Below are 24,154 nucleotides of genomic sequence, written 5' to 3' on the forward strand. Positions count from 1 at the left end.
ACATTTAAACACATTCTGAGTTTAAAATCCTGCAAAAAAAATTTACATTAAAAATCACATTTTCCAAAGTGACAAAGGCCATTTTATAGAATGAGTGTAAGTTCTTGTTTGCAGCTTTAAGTTTTAGATTTAAAGGGACCATGCAAATTAAAAAAGATTCTCTATGCATCATTTCAACTATTTTTGTCTGCAGTCTCTGCAGTCAAATGATAGTTGATGTTGAAATTTTGCAACAGCCTACTCCCTGTTACAAGAATTCAACTGAAGAATGCGAAGGAAACTGATCTTGTAACGGTGAAGCTCTTTAACACGAATGCAAGGGATGTGGTTCATTCTCTTGAACAACAGATGAAGTAAGGAAATGAACAAGTTCCAAGATTACCAAGCAGTCTGACCAAAAAGCAACAAGATTGCATCAAAAACGCACTGTGCTTCATGCAATCATGGCAGAGCACAAGTTATCTGGGCAGATTAGATAAAAAAAAAATTATAAACAAACAGCTCGGGCATATAGCCAAGATCAGGAAGTAGTGCGATTTTGGTCTGCACACCTTGATCTTGATATCTGCAGCTGTGTAGCCCTGCAGATGGTGCTGCAACTTCAAAAAGAGTAGAGGAAATGAATATCAGACTTATTTAGCTACTAAGAACATTCTTCCATGAACATCATAAGAAAAATTATTTTCTAATTTTTCACATGATTTCTACTCTCACAATAGTTCTCCACATCTTGGACTGAGCTGCATGGCCTGTCAGGGAATTTTATGGTTAACAAACCTTACTTCTCGTTTCAGATCCTTTTACAAAATGTTTCACCTGTGCAGGGGTGGTCACACTGTGATGCAAAATGAGACATCACCACTTTCATGTAGTAAGAGTAATAACAAGAAAAACTGGAAAACACATGAAATGAAGAAATGACCTCAGCAGCTTCATATTCCAGAAATAAAATTTATCATAAAAAAAATTACCTTCAGTATGCATCTCATTGGCATACTATATTTGTAGAATATTGTAGACATTGGTAAAGACTCAGTCCTCAGACGTTTTATCTAACCAAACTCTGGTTTTCTTTTCCTTTAACTCAAAACCAAATAAGCAGTTGTGAGATTTAGAATTAAACTGCTAACAGCCCTCAGTGTAAAGCACCTGCTTGTGGTTTCACAAGTAGAAGGTGCATAACGCCATTTGGCTTCAAGGGAAGGAACGTGAGTGCTTGTGCGTGGATGGAAATTTTCAACCGAAAGCTGTCGCCTCCCCAGAACCAGTTTTTTTTTTGCGTTTCTAGAGACAGAGGCAGGGAACATTGTCGACGATCGGAAGAAACATAATGTAGGTGGGGACAATACCATCTCTGATGTTGCTACACAAAAATCATGAAAATGAAAAAGCATGATCTGTTCTAAATGCTAGTCCTAGTTTCTATGGAATCTGTCAAATATCAACTTTGAGAAGAGTTTTGAGACCAGAGGGATGACACTGCAGGCCATTTTTTTTTTTACATGTGAACAACAGGAAATGTAAAAATAGTTTAGTGGAGAATATTAACAATCTTTTAGAGTTAGTCCTTTATTTAAATTGTACATTAGACATATAATGGGACACATTGCACTGAATGACAACAACTCACAGTATGAAGCAAGAAATGCAGAAAAACAAAATCAAATATAATACAATAAAAATATTACTGCCTACATAAATGTCAGGTGTTTATGCAGCCCATTTATTTTCATTTCATAGAAACAACATTAGACCTTTATAATAAGGCTACAGACAAACAAACAATTGAATAAATAAAGGAAAGATTCTCAGAAGTTGTCCTTAGCCCACTTAAATATGGGAAACTGAGCTAATTTGTCATATTTCTCTCAGGAATGCATGAGTCACTACAGGATATGTCTGTGGTAAACAATGGTGTTGACATGGAAATGACTGTAATGTTACGGCATTCAATGATCTACCTACATCGACTGCAGTGCAAGTTTAGGCGCTGTGAAATTTAACCAATCAGCAGATTTCAAAGAAGCTCTCTAAGTAATGAATTGAAATCAATTCATGGCTTAAATTAAATTAGCCATCTGAATTCAAATGGATGAGCATCTACACTACAAGTGCAATGTGATCGAAAGTGACTTTGATCACTTTCACATGTGGGTGAATCTCAATTTTGTTTTGGACCTCAAATACATCTGTATTTAACATTGTCCCATTTCAAACCAGTTGCCCGAAACAGGTGTAAAAAGTCCTAAACAACCCCTCAAGTAAGCTAGCTTTCTGATTGACTATCTACATCATTCTCACAACATCTACCAAAGCCATTAAAAATAGAAACAATAATATTAATTATAAAAAAAAATTTCTTCTAAAATGTAAGACCGTTGCAGCTAAGCACTGATTTTTTTTTGTTGTTTTTAAGTGGTGTTATTATGTACACTTTATTTTAAGGTGTCCTTGTTACAGTGTAACTATACTGAGTAATACCAATTAACAACATGTACTTACTATGTAATTAGGGTTTGGTTTAGGGTTAGATGCTTGTAATTATGCATAATTTGCTGTTATTACTATAGTAAGAACATGTAAGATGTGTGAAAGGGACACTAAAATAAAGTATTACCTTAAGTTAACAGCAATCTAACTAGTTATAGAACTAAAAAATTATTAAAAAAAAAAAAAAAAAATTCCACAAAAACAAACATTGAGGCAACTGAAAACTGCGTTAGACAAGTAAGGACAGGCACTTTTCTCCAGATTCTTCAACAGGCTTTCTGCATATGCTCTCTAAAGAGAAAAAAAATGTAAGAAGGATGAATAGAAAGACACACACACACACACATGGCCATATCATCAACTAAGGGTACTCCACCTTTTCGAGAATCCACTTTCTTGTGGCTATGAATGCAGTGGGTGACTTTACAGTTGTGGTACAGGAGTCCAGACAGAAGAAGAATACCAGCGCATAGCATGACCAGCCCTAGAATGAAATATTAATTCATGCTTAGCAAGAAAGATACAAATTGTAATTGATTTATATATCTGGAAGCAATGAAGAAAGAGTACAAAAGCTGTAGAAGCTGCCATCTTTGTTGGAAGAGGAGGCCGTAGTTATTGAAGAGGCTATGAAACAGGAGGGCGTAGGTCTTGAAGTGGCAGTAGAACAGATGGTAGTTGTCTTCAGTGTGGTAATAAGTATTTTGGAAGCTTCGGTCACCGTTTCTGATCCATTTTCGCAAACGGCATCAGAAGTACTGTTGCCTGCTAACTTAATCCCACTTTTACATCTGCAGATGAAAAAATGTATGCAGTTCTCTTGATATGGCAGAAAAAAAAAAAAAACAATTATAAAAGAATTTAGTCAAAGGTTAAAATTCTGCCATTATTTACTCATGCTGTTGTCATTACAAACCTGTACGACTTCCTTTCTTTAAAACACAAAGATGATATTTTTCTTGTCCATACAACAAGTTACAAAAATAAACATTCTTCAAAATATCTTCTTTCATGTTCCAAAGAAAGAAAGAAAGTCATACAGGCATTTGGAATGACGTGAGAGTGAGTAAATGATGACAAAATTTAAATTTTGGGGTGAGCTTTCCCTTTGAAGTTTTACTGCTGAATCATCAAACATGCACAAGAGGGCGCTGATTATACATTTAAATAAAGCTGCTGAGATAATTAATATGCTTTAGGGTCATCAATGAAATTCATTCAACTTTTTTACTGGGGAATTTTTATGCGTTAGCTCCCCCTCAAACCATAGACTTGGGTCCCCTTCGCATCTCTGAGCTCGAGAACATAGTTCTCGATTGTCTCCCCCTGGGTATATATCTTTTGACATAAACATTTTTTTAATGTTTATAAAAACTTACTCTCTCAATTTTTGACAAGTTGAGTCTTCTTTGTCTGAGAAGTATCCATTCTTACATTTTATGCAAGTCTGTCCTAGAAGAGAGACATAGTCTAAGTTTCATAATATTCACTTTAGTCAGTTGATGTGATTCAGTAATGTAGGATTTAATTTACCTGTTCTATCCAGTCCAGAACCTTTTTTACATACGCAAATCTCATTCTGCTGATCAATGGGTGTAAAACCGCTCATACAATTGCAGCGAGTGTTTGTTGTAGATGTGCATTTATCGACTACCATACTACCTGAGTGGGGGGAAAAACAATACATGTTAAAAATCTAAATATTGGACTAGAATGGCTTTTTCCCTGACTTTGATTTCCTTTGTACAAATTCAATAGTGTTAGATATACGCCACAGTATCTTATAGCATTACATATTTTATACAGTAACATTCTCAGTTACTGAATCTAGCTGCCTGAAAAAGTAGACTGTGGCACTTACCTTTTCCACATTTCCTGCAGTTTTCACAATGAAGATTTTTTCCACTTTTAGAGTTGTACTGTTTTTCTGGACAGTCCACACACTCTTGCGTACGGTAATCAAGCTTCTGACCTACAATTCAAATTCATTTAAACAGAAATCATTTATAAGATGTTTCATGCAACAAATATCCCTTTAGACAACAGTGGATCCCAAATCCAGGTATTTAACCATATTCATACATACCTGCTCGACACTCTTTCGTAGCACTTGCATTTTGGTGAAGTAGAAGCAAACACAAGAGAGTTGAGAGGACTTTCATGTAGAAGAACATGACAGCAGTAACACTGTAGTATAGTGTTGGAACTGCGTGTAACCCTCAAATAAGAGGAAATAGAGACTGAAGCCTCGAGTCAATAGACAAGGTGACATTTACCCAACCCCCCATTTACCCAACCAGTATTCAACTTCACCCACTTTGGAAAAAACGTAGGATTATACAGTATGTTTTTTTGTGTTAATAATACCATCTTGATATGAAGATATATATTTAAAAAAATAGCCATTAACTTCATCCGTTAAATTTGATCACTCTGAGTCTGATTGGTGCATGTCAAATGGTTACAAAATAAAACCTGACACAAAATGCTCTAAATTAAAACTAAAAGCATATTGTGAAGAATTGCTATTGCTTATACATTTATTGCAGTTTTGCCATCCTTTTAATTATCAATTTCTAATATATTGCCTACCACATACAACTGCTTAAGTTTTTTTATTTTTTTATTATTTTTTTTTTTCCCTCTCACTCTCTGAATTCTTTGGAATATCAATTATATTGGAACTGGATTTTTCTCAACTGGATTTTTTACTGGATTTTTCTCTCAACCAGAATAGGAAGTGAAATCTCTTGTAATTACTTTAAGAATTCAGGTTGCTTTATCTCTGTCATGTGTGCTGCATTAATAAAATGTTCTATGTTCTCATGACAGAATAGACAGAGAAACATGAAAGAAAATTACAATTTGTCAATTTGAATTATCTCTTTGGACATCCATTTAATATCCATTTAACATGCCAAATTCAGTGTAATAACTGAGACTTCTTCTAAATATTAGCAGACAAAGCATCCCATAGTTTTCATTTGATTCTTGAAAACATCAGGTCTGGTATACATTTATTTATTGATCTTGATGAGGCAATCAAATTAAATGACACACTCAAGTGAAGGTGCTCTCTCTATATATTCTAATGACTCAAAGATGTTTTGCATATATAGGAAAAAACTACTCTTAGAAGTACTGAAAACAGGTACGTCTGACACATTTGGTAGTTGAGGTTCCCTGGTTTACTGGTCTGCAGTTTACAGGAAAAAAAAGGGGGGTATGCTACACATGTGTGGAGAATAAGTGTGTTCTGTGCTATTTTTTTAATCATCAGTTAAGAACAAATGGATAAATTGGGATGATTTAGTACAAACAAAAAAGTATAATATTTTAGCAAACAGTGGAGTTGGCAAGGCAACACCAACATCATAAACACTGGAAAGTAAGTCAATGTAAAGAGGAAGAAAACATCAATGAACTGCATCTTTCTTTTTGCAAAAAAGAGTGCAGAGCTTCCATTTACCATGACATAGTGTAGATTTTATCTTAAGCTTCCGGTCGTCTAACAGAGATGTCTGTGATCCTCTATGTGAAAGAAGTCCTTATAAATGTGTAAAGAGTTATGACAGACAAAGTAGAAAGGAGAAAAAAAAGAACTGAAAAGTAGATCAATTTTGACCAAACTGGGTGTTTCCCCTTCAGTTAACTGAGCATTTAAAAAAACAAAATGACTGTGCTAATGGGCTCTTTATTATACAGCTTACTCAGATCCGAAAATAAAAACAGAAAATGAAATAAAGGTAATGGTGGGGAATGACACATTGGTTGGAGTACTTACTCTCAGTCAGTGTTGGGGTAACACATTACAAGTAACGCAAGTTACGTTATCAGATTACGTTTTCAAGTAACTAATAAAGTAACGCATTACTTTTACATTTACAACAATATCTGAGGTTTTTTTTTTTTTTTTTCTTCAAATAAGTAATGCTTTGTTTTCCCCATTTATTGACTAACAGCTCTCCTGTCCCCATGGAGAGAGAAATCGGGAGTGAGGTGCAGCGCTGTGTGTGCTGAGTAAAAGGCCCATTCACACCAAGAACAATAACTTTAAAGATAACGATAAAGATATAGTTCTAAAAATCGTTCTAAATATAAAAGAATAGCACTGTCCACGCCACAGCTGTAACAATAACGATACAGAGAAACTATATTGTTGGGATCACTTTCAGGACAATTTTTTTCCAGCTGTTGAACGATAAAACACTGACAGCCAATCAGAATCAATTCTAATTTAAGGGCTCATGCATTTAAAATAGCGGACGACATTGCGGAGAAGTTAATCGCGGAGGTCCAGAAAAAGCCACCTCTCTTTGACAAGTCAAACCCCCTTTTCAAGGATACTTTAAAGAAAATGGATATATGGAAAACAATTGGCCATACCCTCAGAATAAATGGTGAAAAGTAATGAGATCATTATGCCAGGCGTGCAAACAGTGTAGCATAAAATTACCTCTGGTATCCAGCGCTAGTTTCGACAACATTGTCTTGCTTCCTTTGAAGTTGCTGTGAAAAAGACTAGGCGTTGATTTTTATTCCACTATATTGATTTTGTTAGCCGAATACACTGTTAGACAGCAAGAACATTTGGGCCAAATGTGGCTGATAGCTGTCACATCTGGCCTAGATATGGCATGGCTGAGCACATGTGGGCCAAAGGTTCACCATATATGTTTTGCCATGGCTTTAGAATTGGAAGGAATTTTATTTTGGCTCACTATTTGTATTGAGGTATATGGCACAGATGACCACACACAACTGCGGATCATATGTGGCTTAGTTATGGCATACCATGGAATATTTTGACTTATGGTTATCATTTGGCTCATACTTGGAAAAACACATGTGGTATTGAGCTCTGGTTAGGCGGGGTCGGGGAGGAACTATGCGGATACTTAAGGGAGACAAGCACAGAAGAATTTAAGCGATGCACCAGACACATTTGGTAAAGATGCCAAACAAATGCGGCACTGACGGAGGATAGGGTGAGTAATATAGTAAATTTTAAGGGGTTTGATTATAAATAGTCTGAAAATAGTGTGGGGGTGTTTGTTTAATGATGTGTATTTGTAGACTGCGAGTGCTCCCGAGAACCCCCGTAACTAGAGCGAACTGGAGTACCTCGTGATGAGCGTAAACACCCACACAACACACATGTAACCTGTGCGGCAGGTCTGTGGCAGTCCACATCTCAACCTATTTAACAATGCTATTAGTTGCTTTGCATCTTTCCTTAAACTCCTATTGGTGGATTTCTAAACATGTGACTGGCAGCTATTTAAATGCAGATGTTTTCATCATTTCAGTTACTTCCCTCTCTGCTCTCATTTTACAACAATCTCCTTAGGGCCCAAATTAGCTCTAATTAGCTTCAGATAAGTGCTGTTTTAAAAGTTTTTATTAATATTAAGTATATTATTAAGTATGATATGTCTAAAAAAAGCCTGTTAACTAGAGTAGTCTTCATTTTAAATGACAAGTAAAAACATTGATCATCCTTAGTGAAATTCATACACATTACTGAAATGAAGATTTCAGTAGTTGATTTCACTTAATTTCAGCTAATTTCACTTGAAAAGGAAGCTGTGGCCACACTTCCATTTAATTTTGGCGCATCTCACAAACTCATTTAGGCAATGGCGGCTAGTTGTAAAGAGTTGTATAGGAAGCCAAACTATTGGAAGCCATTCATATGGGAAGCCATTCACACTGAATGTAGGACGAAACAGCATGCTGTCATCGGCGTGGCTCAGTGGCTCAATGGCAAGCGGCACTGTAACAGCACGCTATTTCGTCCCATTTTCGGTGTGAATGGCTTCCTATACAACTGTTATGACTATCCACCATTGCCTAAAAGAGTTTGTGAGACACGTGACAAAAGTGCGGCCACAGCTTCCTTTTCAAGTAAAATTAGCTCTCATCATCTACTGAAATCTTTTCTCATTTCAGTAATGCGTATGAATGAATTTCACTGAGGTTGATCAATGTTTTCATTAGTATTTGTAAGAGGCTTTTCAGTTATACATATGAATGAATTTCACTAACGTTGATCAGTTTGTTTCACTAGTGTTTGTAAAAGGCTTTTCAATAATTATGGCCTATATGGCCCCTAATAGCAGCGTGCGAGCTTAGAATAAACAGACTTATCGTTCATTAGTGTGGACGCAAATATAGTTATCGTAATAGTTATCTTTATAGTTATCATTCTTGGTGTAAACGGGCCTTAAACATGATGGTTATTGTAGTTCGAATCTAGACTAAATGTGAGCAGGCTCTTCTTGCACAAAAACAGATTCAGTATTCCTCAAAATGAATAAAAACAGTGAAATGCACACTCAGAATATTACGCAAACATGCAATAATTAAATGTTAAATCACACACATAGACTTTATGCATTTAATCTCACTTCATTAACCAATATCTTCGCAGCTGACCTTCAATGATCCAATTAAAATATACTAATAAGCAAAAATGACTTTAGATAAACAGCACATTTGTGTTTAATTTTTTTTTTTTTTTTATTGCCAAAGAAAGAGTGTTGAACTTTCTTCACCTGCATCCTATTCTTCTGCAATATAGAATGGCAGCACAGCTGAAAAGTTTGAGCTGCGCCTTCTACTGTACAGGAGTGAATTTGCATTTCTTTTATTCTGAAAGGATTAGTTCACTTTAAAATGAAAATTATCCCAAGCTTTCCTCACTCTCAAGTCATCCTAGGTGTATATGACTTTCTTCTTTGTGATGAACACAATCAGTTATATTATTATCCTGATGCGTCCCAGCTTTATAATGGCAGTGAACGGGGCAACAAGTTTGAAGCTCAAGAAAGTGCATCCATCCATCATAAACATACTCCACACGGCTCCAGGGGGTTAATAAAGGCCTTCTGAAGCGAAGCGATGCATTTGTGTAAGAAAAATATGCATATTTAACAAGTAAAATATCTAGCTTCTACCAGACCACCTTCTGTATTTAACTTAAAGGGTTAGTTCACCCAAAAATGAAAATAATGTCATTTATTACTCACCCTCATGCTGTTCCACACCCGTAAGACCTTCGTTCATCTTTGGAACACAAATTAAGATATTTTTGTTAAAATCCGATGGCTCAGTGAGGCCTCCATAGCCAGCAATGACATTTCCTGTCTCAAGATCCATTAATGTACTAAAAACATATTTAAATCAGTTCATGTGAGTACAGTGGTTCAATATTAATGTTATAAAGCGACGAGAATATTTTTGGTGCGCCAAAAATGACTTATATAGTGATGGCCGATTTCAAAACACTGCTTCATGAAGCTTCGGAGCATTATGAATCAGCGTGTCAAATCAGCGGTTCGGAGCACCAAAATCACGTGATTTCAGCAGTTTGGCGGTTTGACACACAATCCGAATCATGATTCAACACGCTGATTCATAACTCTCCGAAGCTTCATGAAGCAGTGTTTTTTTTTTTTTTTTTTTTTTTTTTTGCCGCACCAAAAATATTCTCGTTGCTTTATAATATTAATATTGAACCACTGTTCTCACATGAACTGATTTAAATATGTTTTTAGTACATTAATGGATCTTGAGAGAGGAAATGTCATTGCTGGCTATGCAGGCCTCAGTGAGCCATCGGAATTCAACCAAAATATCTTAATTTGCGTTCCAAAGATTAACGAAGGTCTTACGGTCTTGCTACCAGGTGTGGAATGACATGAGGGTGAGTAATAAATGACATTTTCATTTTTGGGTGAACTAACCCTTTAAGAACAATGTAACCCCTCTCGCAGTTCAAAACGGTCACCAAAATAACCTCAAACTCAATAAATAATCTCAAACTTGGGGGAGTCAGTCTGCAAATTGAATGTCTATTTGTTAACAAGAAATTTACTTAGAACTCATATTTTAAGCCTCACTTAAGCCCACATCTGCTGCCAGGTTTCACACAGCGTTCTCAACTCCAAAATATGTAAACAATACTAAAAGGTTATTACCATGGTGAAGTTTCATTTCATGGGTGCATGATCCGCAAATCAAGACTTTCCACTCTTCAGAATAAGACCAGATACTTGAATGAAGAGATTAATATCTTATTTCAGTCCAGAGAATGCCATACCACTCTTAGAAAAAAAAAAAAAAGAGAAGTCAATTTCAGAACTCTTGACTCAATTTTAAAGAACGCTTTATGCCAAAAGGTTCAATATAAGGAGAAATGTCTTAAATGATTGCATAATACTTTAACAGGTTATTTCAATTGTTTCTAGTGATAAAGTTTTGCAAACTGTTTAATTCACGAAATGTAATCAATTTAATTAAAATAAAATTAATTAAAACTAAATTCATAAAATGTTTCCATAAAAGGTTGTGCCTAAAAGAACCCTTAAAGGAGCCTTTTCTCTATTCAGAGAAATATACAAATCAATGTATACAGAATATAAGTGTTTCTTAAACTATGGGCACTTTTGGTCCTGCGGGCTTACAATCTCTCTTGAAATATACTTAAAGGGATAGTTCACCAAAAAATGAAAATTCTGTTGTCATTTACTCACCCTCATGTTGTTCCAAACCTGTATGAATTTATTTTTTCTGCTGAACACAAAAGTAGACATTTTGAAGAATATGGGTAACCAAACAGTTAATGGACCCCACTGACTTCCAAAAATAAAACAAAATATAGCCGCAAGCAGCGATGACGGGCCCAAGCCCGGTGGCACCGCCAACCCGGTGGCTTCAGGTCAACTGTGCATGGTGGGCAATAGGCATTTAAAACGGGTAAACATAAAAGAACTATGTCAAAGTCATTTGAATACACCACATTTACTGCAGCAGCTGGTGCCCATATGATTACAAACCACAACAGCCATATCCATGAGATTGTTTAAATTTAGATAAATTTCATATCATAGAATGTCATAGGTCAATTTCAAATGAATCAGCGTGTATTGTTGTATTATCCTAACACTTCTCTTCATGTGTTTTTTGACCTCCCTGAGCTATTGTTTGTGCACCAATCGTATGCACCAAAAGCAAGCTTTCATTTAATTTCAATATGTGTGGTATACAATGAAAAAATAAAATTATACAATTAATTAATAGAGCTAAATCACAGAACCTGCAAAGACGATTTTAATGTCAGTCTCAGGTAAAAGTAAGGTGCATGTCTAGATTTTTCTGCTCACTTGTGCAAGTTTATTATAAACAGCCACATTTATAAAATCATGTGAAATGTACTTAAATAGGGTTTTTAATAAATTTGAATTATATCAATAAATAATTAATTTAAAGACATGCGCATCATACATTATATTTGCAAACACAGCACATGACCTTCTCTAACGGCCATGTCTAGAAAACACACACTCCTCCTCTGTTAAAAAAAAAAAAAAAAAACAATTGTAAGAGATGTTAGTCTTGTATGAATCAATACATGAAATCACAGGTGTCGGGTAATAATAATTGTAACTCAAACAACTTTTAGAAAACTAGTCATGTCCAAATAGTGATAGTGTCATGGCTCAATTTCTAATGCGTGTGTAGTTATTTGCAGTTCAAAATTTTTCATAAGTTCATCAATAAATGGGTAATCAGTAAAAGGGTTAAAGACCACTAATCAAGTTTGTAATACACACATACACATATACACACACACACACACACACACTGAAGGAGTGAGAGGGGAGAGGAGGAGGAGGAGGAGGAGGAGGGAGGGGTAGGGGGGTTTGGACAGAGAGAGAGTCTATGTCTCTCTCTGTGTGTGTGTGTGTGTGTGTGTGTGTGTGTGTGTGTGTGTGTGAGAGAGAAAAATCCACATTCAAACCAAAATATCTGACTTGCTGTTGGTCGGAGCCAGTGACTGTAAAATAGAAAGTTGTCCGGCTTAATGAGAACAATATGTGTACCGAGTTTGGTGACTGTAGTTTAAACTAACCCCCCACTTTTGTCAGAAGATGGCGCTATAGAGGCCCTCCTCCCCGCCTGTTTCTACGGTTTTGCCCATGTCTACTGGTTGACATCTCTGACGTTTATATTGAGTTTCATGCAATTTGAAGCATGCCAAGCATCTCAAAAGCATCCAGAATGAACATTAAAGTTTGATGCGTTGCCATGGCAACAGTGTTTAAGATATCACGATTCTTTTCACAGGTCTATATCTGCTGAAAAAAAAAAAAAAAAAAAAGGGTGATCTCAAAGCAATTTGAAAGTGACACTTCCTGCTGCCAATTGGTGGCGCTATAACTTTGACTCACAATAGTCACATCCATGTGATTAGCTTTCTATAATGAACACACAGGTGAAGTTTCATAAAAAGCAATCAATGTATTCAGACATTATAACACATTTCCTGTTTCCCTTTTCTCGCCATAAATTCGTTGCCTTGCCATGGCCAAACCGTTCGAGATATCAAAAATCTGCTTGCAATTTCGCATCCTCAATGTCTTGACTTCAGGCTGACCGAGTTTGGTGGTGATCGGATTAATCACCTAGGAAGAGTATATCAAATTCCAGAGCATTGGTTTTCCAAACAACCTATAATAGCCGACTTTCTGTTGAGGTGACGTATAATTTAGAGAGCATGAAAGTTGTTAGGCCCGATGAGGTCTATATGTGTACCGAGTTTCATACAAATACGTGCAAGCGTGTTTGATATATGGATCACATTTTTAGACACCATTTAAGGGGGCGCTGTCGAGCCTTTCTGCCACGCCCGGGTACCAGCTTCTGCCCGGCCCTGATGGCCGAAGATTCCGATGCAAAGTTTCAAGAGTTTTTGAGCATGTTAAGGACCCCAAAAATGCCCGAATAGTCAGAAAAAAAATAATTATCCTAAAGAAAACAATAGGGCCTTCGGCTTGGGCCCTAAAAATACTGGATGGAAGTCAAGTGTCAAGATTTTGACATTCTTTAAAATATCTACTTTTGTGTTCAGCAGAAGAAAGAAATTCATACAGGTTTGGAACAACTTGAGGCTGATAAATGATGACAGAATTTTCATTTTTGGGTGAACTATCCCTTTATCACGCTCACACATGCTTTAATTTTAAATAAAAATTTAAATTTTAATTCATTTGTCCTCAATCAGTATCCCACATATATAAATGCATCGGAGAATTCTGTTTTTTTTCTGTCATGAACATTCCCACTACATCTCAAATAAAGTATTGTGTTCCATATATTATGTATTTTACTGTGTGGTGGGAATGACTCTACAAACGTGGGCAGTTATATATATATTTTTTAAAAATATTATGAAAATAATTTTCACAATGTAATTTGAAATAGTTTATCATCATGGTTTTAAACATAATTCATATTGCTTTAATGGATATTCATAGTCTAGAAAGTCTGGGTCTTGGAAAAGGGTAAAACTATCAAACATAAAACGCATATTTGTAGCAAAAGCAATTATGAAAGAATAGTAAAACTTTTAATATCATAATAATGACATTTGTTTGATTTCACAAAAAAGAGCTACTTGAACATAAAAGTACCTGAAGTTGAAGAAACACCCAATGTATCCACTCATTTCTATGCAGAATCACAGATTTACTCGTACAGCGTACTGCGCCACTCACTCCAGGCCGACAGATGGCGATGATGACACCGCAAATATTTCCAAACCTCTAGTTGATGACGACATTTCTATGCGAAGAAGGCAGCGGCTCTGCTTGGTTTACTTTAAAGATGGATGTTCAGTTACATATATTTTCTGAAAGCACTAGCTATCTGGTTTAAAATCGGACTTTAGAATGTAAGATAGAAAAAAGACAGCATGGAGGAATCGTGGGATTTTGAATTTTTGTCTCGTATGGTTGATAATCTGGTGTCCTTTCTGTCCGAATTTGTGGACGATTGGCTGGCCAACGACATGCGAGTTGCAGTGTTTAAAATTCTGTTCAGCTGGCTTGTCATCAGTCTCGTTGCCATCCACTTTGCATGGAAAGTGTACGGGAACACGGTCAACGATATGTACTACAGACAGGGTGAGTATTTACTGAGGTGGCTCCGCGTAATTCATAATAAGTCATACTGTATAAAACGACAGTTGTATGAATCTGTCTAGTTTTGTGACCGTGTATATATATTGCGTCTTTTAAAAAGGAACGTTAGTACTTGGACTAAAGAGGTTTGTGATAATTTCTCAGGGACTGGAGGACAGAATGGCGGGACTCCTGACACGGCGCCTAACCTGAGCGGATGGTAGGTGACTGACCAGCCTTTCTGTTGTTCTTTTCATGAAGGATTCGTTCATCTTACAAATGAACTCAAGACTCGGGGTTCATTTATTTTTGGCTGTATTTAAATGATTTCTTAATTCTAATTTAGAATATGATCAAATAATGCGTGTGTGGAAAATTGGAATATTAAAATATATTGAAAAATATAACGTTAAAGGGTTAGTTCACCCCCCAAAAAATGAAATTTCTCTCATTAATTACTCACCCTCATGTCGTTCCAAACCCGTAAGCCCTTCATTTATCATCGGAACACAAATTTAGATTTTTTTTTTGATGAAATCCGAAAAGTATCTGAACCGCACATAGGCAGCAACGTCATTGCACCTTTCAAGCCCCAGAAAGGTAGAAAAGACATCGTTAAAATAGTCCACGTAACTACAGTGGTTCAACCTTATGCCGGGTTCAGACTACACAATATTTTTGACGGTCACGATAGTTCACTATGTCGCGGTGACTTAGTCCCTCGAGGAAACATAATAAATGCAGGAGTATTGTTGCCATAGCTCCACAAACATTTCCTCCATTGTAAATTCCACCTAGCAGGAACGATGTCATTGTCTCGCTTTCGAATTGAAAGCATGTAGGAAAGCGCTTCTGTGCTTCTATTGGCCAGTGTCACACATGTGACGGAACTTGTCGTGGATGACGGAGAAAAAAATTAAAAGGGGGGTATCACACACAGTTTCTGCCAATCTCATGTTAATCTTGAGTACCTATAGAATAGTATAGCATCCTTCATATCGCCGAAAAGTCTTCTGTTTTATCACATTTATAAAAGATACATACGCTGTACCTAGTGTTTCCGAAAACAGCCGAGTGCCTGGAGGCGTGTCGTGTGAGCGGAGCTAAAGAGTGATGAGCACGCGCAGCTTTTGCGTACAGTAGCGATCGTCTGCAAGCTATCAATGGTCAGCAAAAACTGTATTTAAACACCCACAATACACCATCGCATTATCCATGGATAACTTTTGAATCACTATAATGAATATAGCGTATAGTGAATGATGAATAATGAATTTATGAATTCACTACGTTCGTGTTGTCTACATTATATGCACTTAGGCACCTATTGCCAACAAAACAGACATTTGATGCAGTTTTACTCACCACCTGCGGTTCCGACTCATGACCAGGGCCCTCATTTATCAACAGTGCGTAGAAAAAGTTCTATATTTTGTCCTATGAATAAAATTTAGAATGTGCCTAAGTACAAGAAAATCCGTATTTATCAAATGTGCGCACACAGTTCTTACGCACATTAGTAAGCAATCATTGTTGATAAATCCCACATGTGCGTAAGTACCCTGCTCGTTCACGGTAATTAGCATTCGGAAACGCCTCCAATTAACCATATATGGTGACAACACTTCCCTTTAAAAATCACGTGATTGTATTTTTTTCTCACCGCAATAATGACAGAGAGGATTCTGTCCAAGCAGATCAGCACGATCTTGGAAAACGCGTTCTCTGCCAAGTCTTCCAATAACGCAAGATAAGCCATTGCACTGGGACAAACATTTTTCACAGCTGTCTTTTATAGGGTTTGACACCAATTACGCATCATGTTTAAAACTAGACAAATTATAAATTGAGTGTTTTATAATTAAAGGAAACACAGGACATATGTGGATTGCTTACTGTGACACTCTTAAATGCTTTTTATGTATAGTGTCGCTATTCTACCACTAGATTCTCTGCGTAAGCATGCTCAGAGGTGTGCTTATATTTACACACATTTCTACGTATAAGTACAAGTTGGTGAATCCCACACTTTGCGCAAAACTGTTCTTACGCACTCATTACGCACAAATCTGTCCGTACGCACCGTTGATAAATGAGGGCCCTGGATCATTATCGCTGTGACCGCTCCATCTTTCAGTTTTAAACGATCTGTAAATCCAGCGTAGAACTGGGCCTTGTTTATTAACGATAAGCGCCGATCCTGAGGGCTCGAGCAGCCACGGAAAAACATGAGATATTCTCTATTTATTTAACCAATGAAAAAGTGATTGCAACTATCAGTTTCTATGGTTATTTTAATAACAAATATCGAGAGCGCATCAATGTAATGCGTGAGCACAAATCTCTCAGCTCCACTGAACACTGGGTTCTTTGGGAAGCAAGGTTATCTTTCCCTCACAACCAAAAACACACTTCTTTGGTGACATTGTTGATTTCGTAGTCTAAAAACAAAGTGACAAATCTTTCTCGAGCAAGTCCTGTGCAGCACTGCCAATGACTTCCGTAAACCCGAACGAAGCACGTTGATGGGCGTGCTCTTGCTCTCTCGCTCTGGTCGACGTGTGCGTGCACGCTCTTCCGGGAGAAGTGCCCGCACAAGGAATTCCGACCTTTCTGATGTCACACAGGCACATACTCGAAAAAAAGATCCCGAAATTTAAGAGTATTTGGAAGAGTATTTTTGGCACAGAAATACTCTGTCACACGTCCTACTCGTGTTTTGAAACTTTGGCCATGTTTAGCATGAGAATCCAACTCTTTAACAGTGTAAATAAGTTAGAATGCATGAAATAGCATTATACCCCCCCTTTAAACTTGATAGTCTTTCTGTTGTGATGTCGTGAAGCATCGCAGACGTGGCATAGGTTGTCGTCCACTGTGACACACTACACGAGCTGAAATGATCGAATCTTGCATCCTGACGCCCATTGTCGTTTACGAATCCCCACGACACCCTACGTCAAGCACATAGTGGCAAAATCGGGCTAAAATCGTGTAGTCTGAACCAGGCATTAATGTTATGAAGCAACGTTCTGTTTACATTCAGCACTTTCAGGTTCTACGTCAGAAAGTGACTCATTATTGACCGGCTGGTAACATTATATTGGATTTGACTGATGGGCAGAGAAGTACTTCAATGAAACTGTAATAAACAACACTATTAATAAAACACTATCGAAAAAGTAGCATATTAGACACTTGTTTTGTTTTAGTATGTAGGGTAATTTGTGAATTTGTGCATTTTATGAACACTCCTGTTCCAGTGTTAAGTCCAATATTTTCCATTTTTCCTAGGGAAAGTGCAGCTGGTGATGCCAAGAAAACCCACCGTGAGTGATGGACTAAGAGCACCAATACACAAGATGGAGTAAAGCAACTGCATGCCTTCAAGAACATTAAATACATCAGAACTTGTGCCATTAAATCCTTTTTTCTTGTTAAGATGTCTGTGATGGACTGGTGCAAAACTCAAGGCCCAAACACATGAATATGTGCTCGAACATACACAACTGAATGGTGCTGTGCACTGGAAAGGGAGCATTAGAGGATACTGTGATATATATAGCAGCTCTGGCTCTTTTAGAATGTTTGTTTGGATTTAATTCTCAAAGCTAGTAGATAGCAAGACTTGAGCGATTCTCACACAGTATCATTTGACTAAAAACTGACAGGAATACTAGACAAAATGAAGGTCCCAAATGTTCACATAGTCATTTGTTCTGTTAGTAGAAATCAAATAATTGATTTCAGTGATGTATGAAAATAGACTCAACTGTACAGAAATAAGACATGCCTCTGCCATGCTTTCAGGTGTCCAAAAGGTTACATCTGTCTTTTGCAGTGCAAATAATAAATACAATTTGTACCTAATTTTGTTTGTATTGGTGTATTTATTTCATAAGTAAATTGTATTTCAATGTATTGCAGTACACATCAAAAAGCACCTTACTTTGGTTCAGGACTATGAAGGAGTCATTAATGGAAAAAGAGAACACATTAAAAGTGGTTAAAATAAGTGATATTGTGAAAAACTTTAAAAAGTGCACTTCCGGCAGACTACCTTGGAGGGAAAAAATCACTTATTCCCCCATAATTGTGTTGCTTCCAATCACAAATCAAGCTAAAGTCAAATAATTGGAAGCTTCTGGGGTGATTGTGGCAGCAGCATAACATGCACATCCATCACATTGGTTCCTGTCAGTCCAGGCATGAGTAACCGTCGTCCTTCAGAGAGCTGTGATAAAAATGTGAACGAATCATTATTGGTTAGAAAGCCATCAATGTCCAGACCTTGAGATGCGGCCTCTTCCATCAGTTCCCCATCAGTGACGGCACCAGCTGCCTCAGTGGGGCCATCCTGTCCATCGGTTCCTCCACTGAGGAACACTGCACCACTCTTCACTTCAACACCACTGAGCTCAAGCCCCACCCGCAGAGCCAACTCCTGGTTCCTCCCTCCCCTGCCCTTTCCTGTCAGTTGCACAGTGGGTTCTCCTCCAGCCAGCAGACATGTCGCACCCCAGCCTTCCTTCTTCTCCTCTATAAGCACGTTCATGGTGCGACACAAATCCCAGCTTTCTATCCCAACCTCTGGCCCTAGCTGAAGGATCTCTGCAGCAAGCTCTGGAGGAGGTTCCTTTCCTGGGGAGCATGCAAAACTTGAGAGCAGCCCGTATAGTCGTGCAACGGAGCAAACGTCACCACATACTCCTGGAGATAGAATGACAGGGCGAAGTCCTAATTCAATGGCCTTACGGCTTGCACATTCAAGAGCAATGGTGTTTGAGCCAATTACAACGTTTAAAACATTGTCTTTGACTTCTTGTGGCTGTTCTTGCGCCTGCAACCCATGAGGCCTAGCTTTGCTAAGCACCTCTTTCACAGAGGAAGGAAGAGAGTCAGAGAGCTTATAACGATCCAAGATAACCCAGACGTCCTCTGGCCGGGAGTCACTCCAAACTGTTGGACCGCTGGCTATCAAATCCAGAGGATCTCCAATAACATCTGACAGAATTAACGCCACCACCTTCAAGAGAATGTAATGTCAGAGTAAATATTATGCTTAACTAACATTGTGGGGTATTGCTTAAAGGATTCGTCCACTTTAAAATGAAAATTACCCCATGACTTACTCACCCTCAAGCCATCCTAGGTGTATAGGACTTTCTTCTTTCAGATGAATACAATCGGAGTTATATTAATAATCACTCTGATGCTTCTAAGCTTTATAATGGCAGTGCACAGAAACCACCTGTTGGAAACTCAAAAAAGTGCCGTATTCCACTTACGAATAAAGTGTAATTGACGTAATGTTTCATAAGTTGAATAGGGAAGGCGTAGGACGTGCTGTAAGCGTTTTGAACTGCGAGAGCCGTTACACTTCGTAAGTTGAATTTGGAAGGTGGCCCGGTGGAAGCTAGTTATTTTACTTTATAACGTGTTAAATATGAATATTTTTCTTACACAGACGCATCGCTTCACTTCAGAAGGCCTTTATTAACCCCCCAAGCCGTGAGGAGTACGTTTATGATGATGGATGCACTTTTTTGAGTTTTAAACAGGTGGTTTCCGTTCACTGCCATTATAAAGCTTAGGAGCATCAGAGTGATTATTAATATAACTCTGATTGTATTCGTCTGAAAGAAGAAAGTCATACTCCTAGGATGGCCTAAGGGTGAGTAAATCATGGGGTAATTTTCAATTTAAAGTGAATTAATCTTTTAATAGTCATTTTTGTTTGATGAATAACTCTTATAGGGGAAAGTTATTAAAAAAACAATCATTTGCTATTAATTGAGTCCAAGTAATGTGCAATTCTGCTGAATGGATTTTTTAAAAAGATCTTTAAAAGTGTATGTCATTTTTATGTAATTGTGTTGTGTTTTTATTAATAGTGCTGTTTTACTAATAAGCTTTCTGGAGCTTAAGCTCAGTGTGCAAACATCTATTCTTTTTTCTTTTTCTTCTTTTGTCTTGCACTTAAGCCTAATTCTGGAATTTAGGTGTTTTTTGATCATATAATCGTGTTACCTTGGCTGGGTTGGCACATTGTGCAAGGCCTCCACCCTTTAACAATGACAGGGCTCGTCTCACTGTATTTAACTCCTGAATTGTTGCTCCTGCTGCTGCAAGTTTTCGTGTCACATCTTGTTTCTCCTGCAAGGACATTGGTGGGGCTGGAGCAGGTAAAAGTGCAGAACCACCACCTATGCATAGATGCATGTAAAAACATGAACAATTCAACAAATACACAACTTTACAAAAGCTTGGAGCAAGTAAGACTTTTATTTTATTTTATTTTATTTATTATATTTTGAAAGGAAATGAATGCTTTTTTCAGCAAGGTTGCATTAAATTGATCAAAACTGACAGCAAAGACATTTATAATGTTGCACAATATTTCTATTTCAAATAAATGCTGCTCTTTTGAACTTTCTATTTGTCAAAGAATTCTGATCTATCAGTTTTCACAAAAATATTAAGCAGCACAACTGTTTTCAAATTTGATAATAATAAGAAATGTTTCTTGAGCACCAAATTAGCATATTAGTATGATCATGTGACACTGATGTCTGCCATAATTTCACCATATTACCATTTTAACTGTATTTTGGATCAAATAAATGCAGCTTTGGTGAGCATAAGAGACTTCTTTTAAAAGCTACAAAAACAAATTACTGACCCCAAACTTTTGAACGGTAGTGCATGTTGTAAAGGAAAACTGATTATACAGGAAGAAAATAAGTCACAGTACCAGAGATGAGCACGAGCAGCACATCATTCTCAGTCAGACCACTGGCCAGTTCTCGTATACATTCGGCTGATTGCAGGGCATCTGTATCAGGTAAATTGTGCTTTGCTCCTTCCATCACTGTAATTCTGCTGTGATTCTCAAGCAGCATCTTCCTGAGCAGACATATAAAAAAGTTTGTCAGTAACATCCAGACTGTACTGAGCGCAGCTAAACACAAAATGAAAGACCTAGCTGAAAACTGGAAGCCAGTGTGATGTCAAGGCTATATGGGTAAATCTCATGACGTGTCCACATTTCATTCCCCCCAAAAAAGGAATTATTTTTATTATTAATTTTATTATTTTATTATAGATTTTGCATGAAACCTATTTGTAGGACCAGTAAATTTTTCTTGCATTGTGATTTTTTTATGACAATTAAGCAATTCCACCCCTAATTCTCATCCATTCTTATGCAAAAAGTACAATAATACTACTTTTTTTTAAATAATAAATCATTATTTCTTTTCACATTACAGTAATGAGAATTTTCACAAACAGTAGTACTTTTATTGAATTTATCCTTCAGTTTTAAAGTCCCGGAACCGGAAGTTGCAAACAACTTTTCTTCAGTGTTGTGATGTATTTCCAAGTGAAACGGAATATTGAAAAGAGGGCAGGGTTTTACTTTAGCGATCCTCCATCTCTCCCTCATAGCAGACTAACGGTTGGAGGGGAGTGGTTTAAGCGTTTTCAACCCAAGCCGTCAAACTGACGTCATCAGATAAGGAACGCCATTCCAGAAGAGAAATAACTTTTCAGATTTTGATTAAAGATTACCACGACAAATATTTTTTTTCTGTGTATTAACTTGCATGGATTAATTGTTCACCACAAGACTAGTAATACACGCTAACAAAGTAAATAGGGTCAATTTTGATTTCATGACGACTTTAAAATTAAATATAACCTGGGCATTTTGATGGAAAGTCACTAGTAACTAGTGAAAATCCCTGTTTATTGCTATATAAACTACCTATAATGCTCATTAAACAGAACACAGGCATATTAAAATATATATATTTTTAAAAAAGCACTAGAATACTTACTCTTTCCCATGACTCCGCAGTGTATTTTGGATACCATGAGGCACACTGACCACCCCTTTAATTAGATGATCCCCTACAATCCTCTCTGCTTCTGCTGCCATCCCCAGCACCGCCTTACCAAAGCCCACCAAATAAAGGTTATTGGTAAGTGTGAAACTCTGTCCACCCACAAGTAGTTTGTCTCCATGTCGCTCCAGACCCCTGCGAACCACTATGTCTGGTTGCACACCTTCAACCGCAGCAGAAAACACAGCCCGGGCTCGCGTGTCTAATGATGACATACTGCGAGAGTACAATGATGCTAAGCCCACCCGCAGTGGCTGCTGCAGGTGAAGAGAACGTGAGAGAGCAAGAATTGGAGCCATAAACCACTCAGACTATCCACATCAGTTGAAGAGAGCCACTTAACACCTGAGGGAAGAGAAAGAGATTAAAAATAGGCTGATTAATAACCAATTAAACAGATTTTAATTAGCACTGAATTGTATCTTATTTATTACCCCCTCTATTTCACACACAATGTCTTTAATGTTGCCCAAATTCACTCTGGTGATGTCTAATCTCCTGTTTCATACCCCAAAAAACATTTTAGTCTGATGTGAACAGATATATGGGGTTACCAAATCTGACAAGGGAGCATTAGGTTACTAAAATCTTTAATCCCGCTGTCACATACAATGGCTTTAATGTTATCCAAATTCACTCTGGTAGTGTCTAAACATATTTCATATCCTATAAAGCATATCTTATGTGAACAGACACAGATATGCAGGATCACCAATAAGGCATTAGAGGTTACTGAAATCTACCCCCCTCTATTTCAAGCATATTTTCAAACAATATTAGAAAGCATATTGCTCTGAACTGAATAGCTGCATATATAATGTATACAGTAGGGTCAGCAAACCTAATGCTACCTTGTCAGAACTGGTGGCCCTACTATATATCTGCAGCTGTAGCAATATGCTTTATAAGAAAAATAAATAGTTTAGACATCACCAGAGTAAATTTGAGTAACATAATGCCATAGAGGGGGATAACAGATTTCAAACACCATCCTATCATAGACTTCAATGATTTTAGGAGAACATACCTGCACACTGTTCCTGGGAATTCTGAAGCTCTTTTATGAGCTGACAAAACTTTTGAGAACTGCAATACACCAGCCTTAGTAATGATTGACTAAAGTTGACCATAGGGCAGAGAGTAGTTTCAGAGCTAGTCAGTTACAAGAGGTTTATGGATTCATCAATGGTCAATCCCAAAACAGTAGAGTGGGAGGTACGACAATAGCCTTGTGACACTTGTTGACTTAAGATAAAAGTCCAGTTAAAGTACTAAGGGTGGTCAGTGCTACACGTCTATGCACCACCCTTACAAGCTGCTTTGAAAACATACGCAATTTTCCCCACAAATGACAACAAAGGATAATTTTTTACCTCAGTTTTCTTCCATACTCAAACTTCTAGTCACTTCAGATACAGAAAACGACATAAAAATAAAAAGGACAAGAGAAGTAAACAACTAACGTCTTGACGTCATTTTATTTTGTATATCAGTCGAGACATGTTTACACAATCATAATTCCTCCGCCCCCTTTCTCTCCTTGTTGTGAACAAGATTGACTCACATGCCGAACGAATTAACGAAATGAAATGCCCTCGCTCATCAGACGGCCAACAGACCCTCGTTCACGAACAAAATGTCTTGTTTAGTGCCACTCCAAATCAGTGTTTTGAACGAATCTTTTGTAAACGAATCGTTTAAAACGCCGACTCGTTCAGTGAAGTGGGCGAGCTCCTTCGGTAAGTCCAAATGCTCCTTCACAGCCCACACTGGAATGCTATTGGCTGAAAC

At 37.3% G+C, this 24,154-nt stretch overlaps 3 protein-coding genes across 7 annotated transcripts; 1 reads left to right on the top strand and 2 right to left on the bottom strand.

Moving 5' to 3' along the window:
• Positions 1-1,544: 1,544 nt before the first annotated feature.
• On the bottom strand, positions 1,545-10,481 carry si:ch73-361p23.3 (uncharacterized). Its single transcript, XM_051897821.1, has 8 exons — positions 10,473-10,481; positions 4,577-4,599; positions 4,352-4,462; positions 4,024-4,152; positions 3,870-3,942; positions 3,061-3,281; positions 2,867-2,974; positions 1,545-2,781 (listed from the first exon to the last, which is right to left on the bottom strand). The coding sequence occupies exons 4-8, from the start codon at positions 4,145-4,147 to the stop codon at positions 2,720-2,722; spliced, it is 588 nt and encodes a 195-aa protein (XP_051753781.1). The 5' UTR covers positions 4,148-4,152; positions 4,352-4,462; positions 4,577-4,599; positions 10,473-10,481; the 3' UTR covers positions 1,545-2,719.
• Positions 10,482-14,106: 3,625 nt separating this feature from the next.
• Positions 14,107-18,326, top strand: tcta (T cell leukemia translocation altered). Its single transcript, XM_051897820.1, has 3 exons — positions 14,107-14,459; positions 14,622-14,676; positions 17,751-18,326. The coding sequence occupies exons 1-3, from the start codon at positions 14,249-14,251 to the stop codon at positions 17,791-17,793; spliced, it is 309 nt and encodes a 102-aa protein (XP_051753780.1). The 5' UTR covers positions 14,107-14,248; the 3' UTR covers positions 17,794-18,326.
• On the bottom strand, positions 18,327-24,127 carry glyctk (glycerate kinase). Of its 5 annotated transcripts, XM_051897818.1 has the most exons (7): positions 23,928-24,113; positions 23,737-23,769; positions 23,391-23,479; positions 22,298-22,708; positions 21,211-21,362; positions 20,487-20,662; positions 18,327-19,482 (listed from the first exon to the last, which is right to left on the bottom strand). In XM_051897818.1, the coding sequence occupies exons 4-7, from the start codon at positions 22,660-22,662 to the stop codon at positions 18,583-18,585; spliced, it is 1,593 nt and encodes a 530-aa protein (XP_051753778.1). In that variant the 5' UTR covers positions 22,663-22,708; positions 23,391-23,479; positions 23,737-23,769; positions 23,928-24,113; the 3' UTR covers positions 18,327-18,582. The 5 variants fall into 5 exon arrangements, with proteins under 5 accessions (XP_051753778.1, XP_051753779.1, XP_051753775.1 ...); XM_051897819.1 differs by lacking the exon at positions 23,391-23,479; XM_051897815.1 differs by having other exon boundaries at positions 23,737-24,032.
• Positions 24,128-24,154: the final 27 nt, after the last annotated feature.

The sequence above is a fragment of the Ctenopharyngodon idella genome, chromosome 6, assembly GCF_019924925.1.
Source record: "Ctenopharyngodon idella isolate HZGC_01 chromosome 6, HZGC01, whole genome shotgun sequence".
In the NCBI taxonomy this organism is placed as follows: domain Eukaryota; kingdom Metazoa; phylum Chordata; class Actinopteri; order Cypriniformes; family Xenocyprididae; genus Ctenopharyngodon; species Ctenopharyngodon idella.